General features: G+C 41.8%; 1 protein-coding gene across 2 annotated transcripts in view; it reads right to left on the bottom strand.

The window, feature by feature from the left end:
• The window catches only part of LOC308083759 (FXYD domain-containing ion transport regulator 6-like), a 45,775-nt gene extending 32,119 nt beyond the window's left edge, over positions 1–13,656 (bottom strand). For both annotated transcript variants that reach the window (XM_080426094.1, XM_080426096.1), the window contains exons 1-2: positions 13,468–13,656; positions 5,035–5,091 (exon numbers count right to left, since the gene is read on the bottom strand). In XM_080426094.1, coding sequence (XP_080282220.1) covers positions 5,035–5,086 — 52 coding nt within the window. In that variant the 5' untranslated portion in view covers positions 5,087–5,091; positions 13,468–13,656. The remainder of the gene's footprint in view (positions 1–5,034; positions 5,092–13,467) is intronic.
• Positions 13,657–15,830: the final 2,174 nt, after the last annotated feature.

Below are 15,830 nucleotides of genomic sequence, written 5' to 3'. Positions count from 1 at the left end.
TCTCTCTCTCTCTAATTAAAGGAAGTAATAACGCCCCCATCTTATGCGCAATTGACATGTTACGAGTCACGCTGAAAGCAAACTCTTAAGACTCGCCATATATTTAACGCCTAGGGGAGTGTTAATATGTCGGCCAATTCTCAAGCGATTGTTATAATTCAAAGTTCTCTATAATCTGTGAAGTGTTTATGATCATTCGGTGTATCAATCATCATTGTATTACCCCCCTATCAAACGCTATGAAGCCAAAAGCAAGTGTCGGGAGGCAGCGCAGGTGCCCAGAGCACATGCATGCTGATAGGCAGCCAGAGCCCTACTCTGAAGTTTAACTGAGCCATACTCGGCCAATTCTCAAGCGGTCGTTATAATTCAAGGTTCTCTATAATCTGTAAAGTGTCTTTGTTCATTCGATGTGTCAATCATGATTATTGTACGTTTATTAAACGTTAAAGGGTCAAAAGGAAGTGTCGGGCGGCGGGCGCACATTACGCATGCATGCCTGATAAGTCAGCCAAAACCAGGGGCGGGCTGGGACCGGAATTCAGCGCTGGGAATTTGGTCCCGAACCGGCCACCGTTTTGTCAACGGGGGGGGGGGGGGGGGGGAGTGGCCAGCACGTCCCTGACCAAAGCCCTACTCACCCCGCATCAATCCATCCGATCTGAAAGACTCATGTTCCGCTCACAATGTTTTAGCTGGCATTTCAAAGACCTATTCCTTCATTAATCCAATGAAATTAAATGAAATAAAAAGGTTTTTACAGCCGTTTTGCCTGAAGCTGTAAGTGTGAACAAATGGAGTTTGTTCTCTCCTTTCTCTCTCTCTCTGTTTCTCTTACAGTGATTGACTTTTCAATGTGATGTTTCTTTCTCTTTTGATCTCACCACTTAACGCACGGACAGGGCGCTGCGTCTTGCGCTGATCTTAACTCTTTCAGTGCCACAATACGTCAAATACGTTTGTTTTTTTTGAAAAACATGTTCAGAACCCAAGATATGATGATTTGAAGATTTGCTGCTCCATTCACTTGTTTAACTTTTTACCGAAAAAGGCTGTATCTCGGCTCCTAAGCACTTTTTTTTTTACAATTAATTTTGGTTGTGGCACTCGGAACCAAAATTCCATAAATAAGCATGGCACTGAAAGAGTTAAAGGAAATGGCAGCCGATACTCTGATTGGTTTGATCAAAGTGACGACCTAACCACACCCATGACTACATAACCACACCCATGACTACATAACCACACCCATGACAACCTAACCACACCCATGACTACATAACCACACCCATGACTACCTAACCACACCCATGACTACCTAACCACACCCATAACTACATAACCACACCCATGACTACATAACCACACCCATGACTAATTCAGGGACGTTTTTAGAGTCTAACGCCTCGCGCATTTTACCGTCCTCAAATAGCAAATCATCACTGATGTATTTTTGGTGGAAACATGCTATTATCAACGGCCTATAACAAGCCAACGGGAGGTCGCGATGACATTTTTTTTTCTTCACGGAAGCACAGTATAATCCTCAGTGATTAGCAACCATCAGGGGATCGATCATACTGGAGATAAATATTCTGTGAAATATTGAAAAGGTAAGAAAATCACAAAATCACAAATACTCTACAGTCAAAGTAAAGATACTCCTGGTCAAATACTCTACTGTCAAAGTAAAGATACTCCTGGTCAAATACTCTACTGTCAAAGTAAAGATACTCCTGGTCAAATACTCTACTGTCAAAGTAAAAAATACTCCCGGTCAAATACTCTGTCAAAGTAAAGATACTCCTGTTCAAATACTCTACTGTCAAAGTAAAGATACTCCTGTTCAAATACTCTACTGTCAAAGTAAAAAATATTCCTGGTCAAATATCACTCAACTTCTGGAGTAAGTAGATATCCTTCAACCCTTGAGAACCAACGGTTTCCTGAGCCATGTGGCCCAGAGGGGGAGGAGCCTATCTCCTGTGTCTGTAGTGTGAGGCTACAGACACTAGTCTGTCTGTAGCGTGAGGCTACAGACAGACTAGTGTCTGTCTGTAGCGTGAGGCTACAGACACTAGTCTGTCTGTAGCGTGAGGCTACAGCCACTAGTCTGTCTGTAGCGTGAGGCTACATACACTAGTCTGTCTGTAGCGTGAGGCTACAGACACTAGTCTGTCTGTAGCGTGAGGCTACATACACTAGTCTGTCTGTAGCGTGAGGCTACAGACACTAGTCTGTCTGTAGCGTGAGGCTACAGACACTAGTCTGTCTGTAGCGTGAGGCTACAGACACTAGTCTGTCTGTAGCGTGAGGCTACATACACTAGTCTGTCTGTAGCGTGAGGCTACAGACACTAGTCTGTCTGTAGCGTGAGGCTACATACACTAGTCTGTCTGTAGTGTGAGGCTACAGACACTAGTCTGTCTGTAGCGTGAGGCTACAGACACTAGTCTGTCTGTAGCGTGAGGCTACAGACACTAGTCTGTCTGTAGCGTGAGGCTACATACACTAGTCTGTCTGTAGCGTGAGGCTACAGACACTAGTCTGTCTGTAGCGTGAGGCTACAGACACTAGTCTGTCTGTAGCGTGAGGCTACAGACACTAGTCTGTCTGTAGTGTGAGGCTACAGACACTAGTCTGTCTGTAGTGTGAGGCTACAGACAGACTAGTCTGTCTGTAGTGTGAGGCTACAGACACTAGTCTGTCTGTAGTGTGAGGCTACAGACAGACTAGTGTCTGTAGTGTGAGGCTACAGACACTAGTCTGTCTGTAGAGTGAGGCTACAGACACTAGTCTGTCTGTAGCGTGAGGCTACAGACACTAGTCTGTCTGTAGCGTGAGGCTACAGACACTAGTCTGTCTGTAGTGTGAGGCTACAGACACTAGTCTGTCTGTAGTGTGAGGCTACAGACACTAGTCTGTCTGTAGTGTGAGGATACAGACAGACTAGTGTCTGTAGTGTGAGGCTACAGACACTAGTCTGTCTGTAGTGTGAGGCTACAGACACTAGTCTGTCTGTAGTGTGAGGCTACAGACACTAGTCTGTCTCAGGGATCCAGCCATTGATGCTGAGGGCCAAGCAGGGAGACATTGGGTCCATTTTTATAGCCAGTGTTATTTATGACGGGGCCGGGGAATCGAACCCAGACCTCCCATGCAGTCTCAGGGTGGCAGCGTGTGATGCGTGTGCATGTGACCAATGTGCACGTGAGCACGCTGAGGCAGGCCGTGATACTGGTGCAGAGCAGGAGCATGCTGATGCAGGCAACTTACGCTGCATCTCTCTGCCAAATGCTGATCCTGTTACACACACACACACACACACACACACGGAGTACACACACACACACACACACACACACACACACACACACACACACACACACACACACACACACACACACACACACAGTGAAGCTAAGTAGAAGACAGGCTTGAGCAGCAGCCATATGAACCACTCCATTCTATCTGAGCAGCACAACATGCACTGATGTGTGTGCACGTGAGCACACTGATGCACAACAAGCACGAATACGTGTGCACGTGCACACACTGATGCGTGTGCACGTGAGCACACTGACGCACAACAAGCACTAATGCGTGTGCATGTGAGCACACTGATGCACTAATGCGTGTGCACGTGATCACACTGATGCACACCATGCACTAATGCGTGTGCACGTGCACACACCATGCACTAATGTGTGTGCACGTGATCACACTGACGCACTAATACGTGTGCATGTGAGCACACTGGTGTGTGCACATGCACACACTGATGCACTAATGTGTGTGCACGTGAGCACAATGATGCACTAATGCGTGTGCATGTGAGCACACTGGTGTGTGCACATGCACACACTGATGCACTAATGTGTGTGCACGTGAGCACAATGATGCACTAATATGTGTGCATGTGAGCACACTGGTGTGTGCACATGCACACACTGATGCACTAATGTGTGTGCACGTGAGCACAATGATGCACTAATGCGTGTGCACGTGATCACACTGATGCACAACGTGCACTGATGTGCACGTGAGCGTAACAGAGTGGATCAGAGCTTAACATCTCTCAGAGCCAAGGAGGTGTGATTCCCCTTTAGGCTAGCGGAGAGGGATGTTTGACTTCAGTCTGCCTTCCTGTGCGGGAGACCTGGGTTAGAATCCCTGGGCGTTGCACATGAACACGCTGCGTGTGCATGTGAGCACGCTGATGCATGCAGGCCGTGCACAGATGCTGATGCAGGCGACTTACCCAACATCTCCCTGCCAAATGCTGATCCTGCCACGCACGCACACACACACACACGCACGCACACACACACACACACACACGTACACAAACACACACACACACACACACACAAACAAAACACACACAGCTCATTTCTGGTTGTCTAAGGAAAGCTTGCTGAGGAAGCAGGTTGTGTTTCATCTCAGTAGAACACAGTCTACAGCAGAGAGGCGGAAATAAAACCTATTGTTGGGTGAAGTCCAACATTTAGCCACGGCCTGTATCTCAAAATATGTTGTTCCAGGGACCCCCAGGGACCCCCCAGAAGTACAGATCAGAGATGAAAATGTTTGCTTTAAACCATATATTCAAAGATTCACACAAATGTTCCACGATTTTGCGACACTCAGAATATACACTAGCGGTGCACACACACTAGTGCTGCACAATTAATCGAAAAAAGATCGTGATCTCGATTCAGACACCTATGCAATCTCGATTTTAAATTATGGCGATTTGTTTTTACATTTTAAAAAGAATGTTTTTTTTTTTGTTTTTTTGCGTAATATTTTTATATTTACAAGAGAATCGTGATCTCAATTCTTATGGAGGAAAATCGTGATTCACATTTGAGCAAGAATCGTGCAACACACACACACACACACACACACACACACACACACACACACACACACACACACACACACACACACACACACACACACACACACACACACACACACACACACACACACACACACACACACACACACACACACACACACAGAGTGTACCTGATGCTGGACTCATCCAGGCGCTCAGAGCCACCAACACCACCAGCTCCATGACTCCTGCAGGGAGAGACACCACAATGAACCCAAATACTAATAATACACTTTATTTGTAGCACCTTTCATGACATGAAATACAGCTTAAAGTTCTTTACAGAGCAAGAATAAAGCACAAGTGCTTTACGGAAAAAGTACAAATTAACAATAAAGCAAAAAAGAAAAGCAAAAGCATAAAACAACATTAAAATCATAGCAGAAAAAGGGTGAATCAGGCAACACAGCGAGTACATGGACAACACAGAGATTTAAAAATCATCTAAAAGCGAGAAAGTTAAAAATAGGTCTTGAGCTGTGCTTTAAAGCTGTCCACAGAGACTTAAAGCTGCACTCTGTGACTTTCCTGTTCTACCCAGGATTCAAACCCGGGTCTCCCGCTCAACTGCTGAAATGTTTACCATTGAGCCAATAGAGCCTAATAGAGCTTCCTGCTTGCTCAGGGGAGAAACGTAATTTTGACCTTCAGACAGTACCACTTGTCAACCAGTCGTGTCCAACCTAGACACAGGATGCAAATGTCTGTATAGAAGAGCAGATAGACCAAATACAACCACCTCAAATGTATAAGTTATATTGTATCCAACACTGTTCATGACTACAAGGACAATATCAGTCACCAGAAGCAGAGACGTGTGTTTTAATGAGTCTAACATTCATTAGAAGGACAATATCAGTCACCAGAAGCAGAGACGTGTGTTTTAATGAGTCTAACATTCATTAGAAGGACAATATCAGTCACTAGAAGCAGAGACGTGTGTTTTAATGAGTCTAACGTTCATTAGAAGGACAATATCAGTCACCAGAAGCAGAGACGTGTGTTTTAATGAGTCTAACATTCATTAGAAGGACAATATCAGTCACTAGAAGCAGAGACGTGTTTTAATGAGTCTAACGTTCATTAGAAGGACAATATCAGTCACCAGAAGCAGAGACGTGTGTTTTAATGAGTCTAACATTCATTAGAAGGACAATATCAGTCACTAGAAGCAGAGACGTGTGTTTTAATGAGTCTAACATTCATTAGAAGGACAATATCAGTCACTAGAAGCAGAGACGTGTGTTTTAATGAGTCTAACATTCATTAGAAGGACAATATCAGTCACTAGAAGCAGAGACGTGTGTTTTAATGAGTCTAACATTCATTAGAAGGACAATATCAGTCACTAGAAGCAGAGACGTGTGTTTTAATGAGTCTAACATTCATTAGAAGGACAATATCAGTCACCAGATATGTGTGTTTTCAATGAGTCTAGCAAGGTTAACTTGGGAGTGTTTTAAAGTGAAATACTCCTTTAAAGCTTTCATGACATTCAGTTTTACAACACATTAAAAGTGTTTGTCATGGTCCTTCAAACGTGTATAAAACGTTTTAACTGAAAATTCCACTCCAGTGAGCCATAGCAGGTGTTTTTCTCTCACATTACTAAAGCCTTTTCAACTGCAAAGACAAAATAAATCTTTGCCTGCGGGTGTCGCTGTTGAGGGATTTTGCCTGTAAATCATCGCCTTTACTCCCCCCCCCCCCCCCCCCAAAGGAAAGGATAGGGGAGGGGCGAGAAGGAGAGTGGGCGGGAATAATGGACCGTGACCTCACAGTCCAAGGGCCAATTACAGATTACTTTTCAGCCTAATTATTCAGAAAACCCCAGACCACAGAAAATCCACTGAATGTTCAAAGTTCCGTTTTTTTGGGGTGTAATTGAGGTCATAAACCCCCCAAAAAAACATTAAAAAAAAAAAGTCAACATGAATGTCGTAGAACCTTTAAGTTTGAACATTAATAAACTACTGACTGCTATACCAGTTTGATAGCGACAGCCAGATTCATCAGAGCCATTTCAGCTCAACTAAACCCTATAGGGATGACTATATGACATGTAGAACATGTTTATGGCTCATGAATCCTCCTCTCTCGGCTCAGTAAGGCCAGAGGAGTCTATTTTCGTCTCGGCACTTCAGAAGCTGGGATCTAGTTAGTGGGGATGTGAGGCCAGAAGGAGGGTTGAGTTGCACTTGATATTTGGTCAGTGGGTTACGTTGCTTACTGAGCCAGAAGCTTCCAGAACAGTTAACCCAGTCGAGCTTGTAGATCTGCAATTCATTTTTTGAAAGTGTGAAAATGTGTGCAAATCTTTGAATGTATATTTTTAAAGCGAACATTTGTAACTCAAATCTTTGCTTCTGGGGGGATTCTACCAAATGTCTACAGTTTTTTGAAAAATCTGTGGTTTTCAAAACCTTTCCCATGCCAAGGGCCCCCAAAATGATGTGTATTTGGCCGCGGACCCCCATCTGAAAATGTTTTGTTCCAGGGACCCCCCATTTGCCCAAATTTAAGATAAAAAATAGCATATCTATAGCAGATCTACAAGCTCATAGCGCGCTATGAGCTTGTAGATCTGCAATTCTTTAATAGCCAAACAAATCAATAAAAATGACTCAGAGATGCGTTCCCGGTCTATAAGGGTTAAGTATAGTCATTCATATTCTGTCGCGTGGAAAATAGACGATCTTCAAGCTGACGACGCGTCGCGACGTAGAGCTTGTAGATCGTCTATTTTGGGAGAGCGATGCAGAACAGATCAGGCTCTGGCTGGTGGATCAGGTTTGCGTGACATGAACTAGCAGAGGGACCGGCTGTTGATTGGTTCCCTGAATGTTGTCTAGACATTCTGGGAGATTGTGTTACCAGCACTGGTTCTCAAAGAGGGGGTCCGGGGACCGCCAGGGGATCCCCGTGAGGGTTCCAGGGGGGTCCCCCAGCTTAAACGAGTAAACATGACATCACATTCAGTTTAACCCAATAAGACCTGGGACGCATCTTTGTCACTTTTTCGTTTGAGCTAAAAAATAAAAGCATTATTTTACACTTTGGCTATTCAAAAATAGCAGCTCTACAAGCTCATAGCGCGGCACCAGTGCCGCGCTATGAGCTTGTAGATCTGCTATTTTTGAAAAATCGTGAAAATATGTGCAAATATTTGAATATGTATTGTTTTAAAGCGAACATTTTAACTCAAATCTTTGCTTCATGGGGGTCCCTGGAACAAAATATTTTGAGATGGGGGTCAAATACATATAATTTTGAGGGTCCTTGACATGAAAAAGTTTGAGCACCACTGATATAGAAACATATGTTTTAAAAAATATATATTTAGAAGACATTTGTAGAATCGGAACCTCAGGTCTTAATGGGTTAATGAGAAACCAGAAAGAGATTTAGATGTTTTTCACTGTCGTACAGACAGCAGTTGAAACGCTGTCACTGATTGGCCCGATCAAAAGAGATATCCCACAGTGGTTAGGTCACGTACGGCAGAGGCTCTGATGCCTCACAGCGACTCATCGGTTCAATTCCCAGGCCCTGCGTGTTGACCTTTGCTGCATGTCACTGCCCTGCTCTCTCTCTCTCTCTGTTTCCTGTCTCTCGACCCTGTATAGACTATCAATAAAGGCAAGACGCGCATGAAACAACTCAAGCAGGCTTAAATACATGCAGAACAACACACTGAACTCCTGCTCTATGTGCCACTGAAAAACACTCTGATCCAATTTATTATGTTTAATGCAAAGATCAAAGTCTACATTAGAAGCCAAGATTATCTCTCTGTGTGTGTGTGTGCGTGTGCGTGTGCGTGTGTGTGTGTCTCTCTCTCAGAGAGAGTGTGTGTGTGTGTGTGTGTGTGTGTGTGTGTGTGTGTGTGTGTGTGTGTGTGTGTGTGTGTGTGTGTGTGTGTGTGTGTGTCTGTGTGTGCCTCCCTGTGTGTGTGTGTGTGTGTGTGTCTCTCTCTCTCTCAGAGAGAGTGTGTATGTGTGTGTGTCTGTGCCTCCCTGTGTGTGTGTGTGTGTGCGCGCGCCTCTCTGTGTGTGTGTGTGTGTGTGTGTGTGTGTGTGTGTGTGTGTGTGTGTGTGTGTGTGTGTGTGTGTGTCTCTCTCTCTCAGGAGGAAGCAGAGGCAGAGAGCTGAGCTCTGCCACACAAACATAGGATTACCAACAAAAGGCTGCCTGTCAGACTGAATCATAACAAGAACATGGAGTTATTCCAAGTCCAATAATCTGCTCTGTTAAACAAACCACACAGACTGCTGGAAGAGGAGGAGAATAATGTATAATCTGCTCTGCATGTTGGTGGCAAACAGGCTGAACGTACAGTTACAATGTAACATAGTCTGATGGGCTTATACATTTCTAACTCAAATCCTTGCTTATGGGGGTCCCTGGAACAAAATATTTTCAGATGGGGGTCCGCGGCCAAATACATTCTCATTTTGGGGGTCCTTGACATGAAAATGTTTGGGCAGTTTTCCAGAAAATTCTTAGGATTTAGAAGACATTTTTAGAATGGGCCTCAGGTCTTAAAGGGATAGTTCACTTTAGTAGAGGTTTAGGTTGTGTAGTGGTACTAGTGACCTACCATGATGTAACTCTAAAGGTGGACAAGAAATACAAAAATGTTGCTCCATTGATTAGAAATGGATAATTCTACTGGGTTTTGTGATGTTCTATATTATCTGAATCAGCTTTGTTTGTGTTCATTTATGTGCTAAAAGAGTGACTTTGAGATCTGTTTCAGTGTACAATGCAAATCAATGAGGAGCATATTTTGAATTATGAATTTCTAATCACTGGAGCAATTATTTTGTATTTATTGTCCCCCTTTGGAGTTGGTAATTTAGTTGGTAATGTAGTTACTTTGCCACATCATGGCAAGGTAATTACACAACCCAAACCTCTACCAAAGTGGTCTTGCCCTTTAATGGGTTAAGGCAGGGGCTTGCCTTGATATACTTGGATGCGTGACTCCACGCTCAATGAAGTATAATAATCAATCTTTACTGGAGATGTGCTACAGTACTGCATAGTTCAGGAGAGTAAGGAAAAGGCAATACCATAACACAGTGGTTCTCAAACCTTTTCCTGCCAACGACCCCCATATTGATATGTATTTAGAAGCAAAGATTTGAGTTCAAAATGTTCACCTTTAAAAAAAGAAATGATTTAAAGATTTGCACATATTTTCGAGATTTTTCAAAAAATGGCAGATCTACAAGCTCATAGCCAAGAGTATAAACTATGGATAAAGTGAACTATGGATAAAGTAATGATTGTGACGTTTTATTAACTCATTTTGCTGGGGACCTCCTGGTACTGCAAAGGACCCCTGGGGGTCCCCGGACCGCACTCTGAGAACCAATGCCATAGTAAATGCTGCAATTCATGGTCTGGAGAGGAGAGGGTACGTTTAGCAGACGTGGTAAAAGGAGAGGGTTTGATGGATCAGTCCTTCATCCAGGGGCCAGTTGCACCAACTCACACTAAGTTCAAACTTAGCCTAGTTAGAGCTTTTAAAAAGCCATTTAACCCATTTAGCCGGGAAAGTATCTCTGTCATTTTAGATTTCTTTGGCTATTCAAAAATAGCAGATATACAAGCTCATAGCACGGCACTGAGTGCCGCACTATGAGCTTGTAGATCTGCTATTCTTTGAAAAATCGTGAAAATGTGTGCAAATCTTATTTCTATGAATATATATATACAAGTAAGACGCGCGAACGCGGTAAGCGAACGCAGCTCGAAAACTAAGGCGTTTTTAAAAAAAAAATACCAAAAAATTCTGCGTTAAAAGGAGCATCTTAGACAAATAAAAATTCACCCCAATAATTTTTTTGAATGTTTTTGAACAATTCAACAAAGTGCCTGTTTCACCCACTTCCGGGGGGCGGAGCCAAAATCCGAGGCCGAAGTATTTGTTCGTAGACCCCGACTTAAGGGGGGTAGAAAAAGTTTGGGAGCGATTCGGGCACTTTTCATTTAACATGGGGTTTCAATGGGGAGTTTTTAGGAGCCTTCTCCGGGGCGTGGCTTCCGGGGGAAAGGGCGGGCTTAAACGCAACCTTGACAGGTGTGTTCAGTTTTCAAATACCTTTCATTTGATGTATGGTACGTCTATATTGGACATTTACTTGGCTGCACACAGCTGCACATAGGCAGTGCACACAGACACACAGAATCGCAGACACACACACAAGCCAAGCACGGTTTCATAGTAAGCTCCACTTGCACGAAGGCGCGCCTTCTTCCGCTGCGTTCGCAATAACTCAAATCTTTGCTTCTGGGGGTCCCTGGAACAAAAATATGTTACAAATGTAAAAAGTATAAATATATATTTAAAGATTTGCACAAATGTTCAAGATTTTTCTAAAAATAGCCAAATAAATCTGAAAATTTCAGATACTTTCCTGGTCTAAATGTTTTTTTTTAAAGCCATTTAAGCGATAACTAGGCTAAGTTTGAACTTAGTGTGAGGCGGTGCAACTGGCCCCGAGGCTTCATTCTATGCTCAGCTTATTATATAATATACATATTATTATTATATTATTAAAGCTTATTGGGGACGTTTTCATCCGACACGTTTCTGCTTAGCGTCGCTGTCGGGCAGAAACCTTGTATCTCCACACCGTGAGCTTGCAGATCAGTTATTTTTAGCTAAACAATTGAGTGACGGTGAAAGTGGTTGTACGTGTGTGTGTGTGTGTGTGTGTGTGTGTGTGTGTGTGTGTGTGTGTGTGTGTGTGTGTGTGTGTGTGTGATAATATTGAACCAATGAAGAGTATAAAGAGCTTTGTGACTCTAAATAATAAGTACATTGTAAACACATGGTTCTGTTCCACAAGGTTTCCGTCCTAAAGACAGACTATCCTAAAATACTTTAGTGAAAGTTCCCTCATTCCATAACGTTACAATGTGTTCTCATCTCTGTACGCACGCGCGCGCGCGCGCGCACACACACACACACACACACACACACACACACACACACACACACACACACACACACACACACACACACACACACACACACACACACACACACACACACACACACACACACACACACACACACACACACACACACACACACACACACACACACACACACACACACACGATACATGAACGATACAGGTTCATTTAGAACGATACGATACGTTTCGATTCAGTGATTTAGTCGATACGATACATGAACGATACAGGACAGGTTAATTTAGAACGATACGATTCGATTCAATGATTTAAAATCGACATAAATTAGTAACCATTTATTTACCCAAATATTCTGTGTGAAAAATAAATACCTGGATACTGGATATAAACCCCTCTTTCTCTTTTTTCTTCTTAAAAGTACATTTTCTTCTTAAAAGTAAAGATTATTTGCATTGCAAAACGATTCGATACGATTATTTGCATTGCAAAACGATTCGATACGATACAAAGTCAAACGATACGATATTTTGCTGTTTGCATATCGATATAGTAGATCATTGGAAATTCAAAACGATTTTTCGATGCAGTTACTATATCGTTACACCTCTACCGGTTACCCATATGGGGTTGTGGGCGGGGGTCTTTCATTGAAGGGGGGGTGGGGTTAGGCTACAAGGGGTTAAATTAATAAGTTTAACATCAAAACCACATCAGTTCATGTTTACATAAACAAACAAACCAGTTAAATCATAAGGATCCATGTAGCTATAAAGTCATTAAACAAAGTTATGCAGATTGAATTGAGATTATAGTTAAAAATATAATGTTGAATCATGATTCATGAGTGAAAAAGCAGCCTGTTGTGTTTTGGTATTGAATACATTTTCATAATCTCTCACTTATTAATCCATCTGTTAAACTAAGGCAGAGATTAGTTGCATGACATTTAGATATTCCATTCAAAACAAACACAAGCAATACATTTGCAGCCTTTCTATGACAGTGTTGGACACTTTATCCAAATACAGTTTGGAGTTGTATGTTTAAAGCTCTTACATCTTTATAAAACTAAACATTCACAATATAAATTACTTACCCTGAAGCTACGGATGTTACCCAACCATACGGGTGTTTTGTGTTCAGTAATGTTCAGTATATCGTTTAATAAAGAAGAGTTTTAATCTGGTCTGTGGCTGAAGTTCCTGGGTGTAGTGGCGCTGTTGCAACAGGTGAAACCCGGTATTCTATCCAAATAGAAAGGAGGAAATACAATAGCATCCAGACACAGAGGGGATTGAAACTCTTTTTTATTAATCAATACTGATTATTACTGAACATAAAAAATCCGTATGGTCAGGTAACATCAGTGGCTTCAGGGAAAGTACTTTATATTTAGAATATTTTACTTTTATAAACATGTACGAGCTTTAAACACGCAACTCCTAACACTATATGGGGGGAGTGTTCAAGACATGGTCCTGTCATAGATACACAAATGTTAGTAGGCTGTCGATAAAATAAATCTATGACAGTTAAATTGATCCAATCAAGGCCAAACAAACACAATGTTGGTCTAAATGTATCCATAATGTATCCATACTGTATCCACTCACCTCTTTGATACAGAGTAGCAGAAACTTCTCTCTCTGTTCTGAACAGATCCAGACTTTTTAAACTTTTCTCTCACTGAAAGTTTGCTGTTCAAATGTATGAAGTTGCGTCCAGCTTTAATAACAGAAGCTTAAAACATGAAGTTAAAGAGACTAAAGTGCGTTGTTTCGTTTAAAAAAACCAGATCTAAAGTGTGTGTTTGTTCCAAGTCTCTGTCAGCAGCTGGGCTTTAAATTCCTTCTCACTTCTCAAACGGTCTGCAGAATGGAGGGGGCGGGGCGGCCTGGAGGGGGCGGGGCGGGCTGGAAGGCTGCTGGACCAAATGAAAAAAAAAGCAGATCTACAAGCCCACAACGCGACTCTATATAAGTATAAATTAAGTCTTCTGGCGTCTCATAATGTGTTTTTAATGAAATTGGGTGGGATGGCCGACTTGAAGGGATGTTTTGTAGTTTGTAGTGGGCCTAATGTTTTACAAATCCAATTAGTGTATATATTATTATCCAATTACAGTGGAGTAAAAAGTACAATATTTGCCCCTGAGGTGTTGCCTAGTGGAGTAGAAGTTTAAGGTATTGAGAAATACTAATACTCAAGTAAAAGTACCTCATGTACTGAAGTACAGTAGGCCGGTGGTTGCCAAACCTTTTAGCTCAACACCCAAAAGAGAGATTATAGACATTTGCCAGGGAACCAAACTAGTGAAAATAGCAGATCTGCGTGTTTGTAGATTGGCTATTGTTTGTAATTTTTTTTAATTAAATACTTTTGAAAAAAATTGGGATTTTGTTTGATTGATGGAAAGTTGTGATTTTTTTGTTTAAACTTTGTTTAATCTTTTGAAATTGTATACTTTCAAAATGTATACAAAATATTCTGAAAATAGTCGATCTAGAAGCTCACTGTGAGCTTGTCTGCTATTTTCAAACGGTCGATATGTATAGGCCTATAGGGCTGAAGTGGTTAGTGTATGTTTTGTAATAATAATCAGAATCTACAAAGTAACTATTAACTAAAGTTTTCAAATAATTGTAGTGGAGTAAAAGCACAATATTTGCCTCTGAGATGTAGTGGAGTAGAAGTAAAAGTACTGAAAACTGGAAATACTCCAGTAAAGTAAAAAAAATGCACTTAAGTGCGGTACTTGAGTAAATGTACTTTCCACCACTGGTGCTTGGTGATGGTCAGCGTGTTGCTGTTTGTCTCAGGGCAGTGAGAAGTATGTCTGCAGGTATAAACCCTCCCTGAGACATTCCATTCTCTCTCTCTGCCCTGTTTCCACCAAAAACAACTGGTTCTATAGAAGCTGCTTCTGTTCTAGATACTTGGAACCGTGGTGCTATCACAGAACCGGCCGTGAACCGGCTTGTGTTTCCACCATTATTTTATACTTTGGGCTATTCAAAAATAGCAGATCTACAAGCTCATGCATGCTACGAGCTTGTAGATCTGCTTTTTTTATCGTGAAAATGTGTATATATTCAGTTTTTTTAATATATATTTTTAAGTGAAAATGTTTAAATCAAATCTTTGAGTCTTTTGAGAAATGTTTGCTTTAAAAAATACACATCATGTTCATGCTTTTTCAAAAACATAGCAGATCTACAAGCTCTATAGCGCGGCACTCAGTGCCGCACTATAGAGCTTGTAGATCTGCTATGTTTTGAATAGCCAAAGTATAAGATAATGGTTAAAGTGGTTCAGATCTAAAATGGCCGATGCTTTGCCGGTCTTAATGGGTTTTAAGCAGAACCGTTGTTAGAGCCCGCCTGGGGAGCAGGAGTCCCATATGTTCCCCGAGGTTCGATTCCAGGCCTGACCAGCAAAGTGCTGAATATGACCCCGGTCCAAGTGTCCATTTCACGGATACGCCTGCCTGTCACAATTATTACATAAACTCGCAATTATTTGAGAAAATCACAATTATTTTTGTTGTTGTTGAAAACGTTCAAACTTTTTCAAGACTTTAAAATATTAAAAATAAAATGAACCAATGAAAATAACAGAAATAGCTGATCTACAAGCTTACAACGCGTCACAAAAAAGTGACACGTTGTAAGCTTGTAGATCTAATATTTCTGCTATTTTTACATGTATAAAATTATTAAATGTCAATAATTTCTTTGCATATAGGTCAGTTATTTGTCATATCTGCTCTGTGCAATGTTTGATTACGAAGCCTTAAAAGCCTTTATATGTTCCAATGATCAATGGCCAAATGTCATGTCAAGGACCCCCAAAATTATATGTATTTGGCCGCGGACCCCCATCTCAAAAAATGTTGTTCCAGGGACCCCCCCAGAAGTAAAGATTTGAGTTACAAATGTTCGCTTTAAAATATATATACAGTATAAAGATGTGCACA

The sequence above is a fragment of the Gymnoscopelus braueri genome, assembly GCF_963280865.1.
Source record: "Gymnoscopelus braueri genome assembly, chromosome: 4".
Classification (NCBI taxonomy): Eukaryota; Metazoa; Chordata; class Actinopteri; order Myctophiformes; family Myctophidae; genus Gymnoscopelus; species Gymnoscopelus braueri.
Note: the sequence above shows the minus strand (reverse complement) of the source record. Positions and strands in the feature narration are given on the sequence as shown.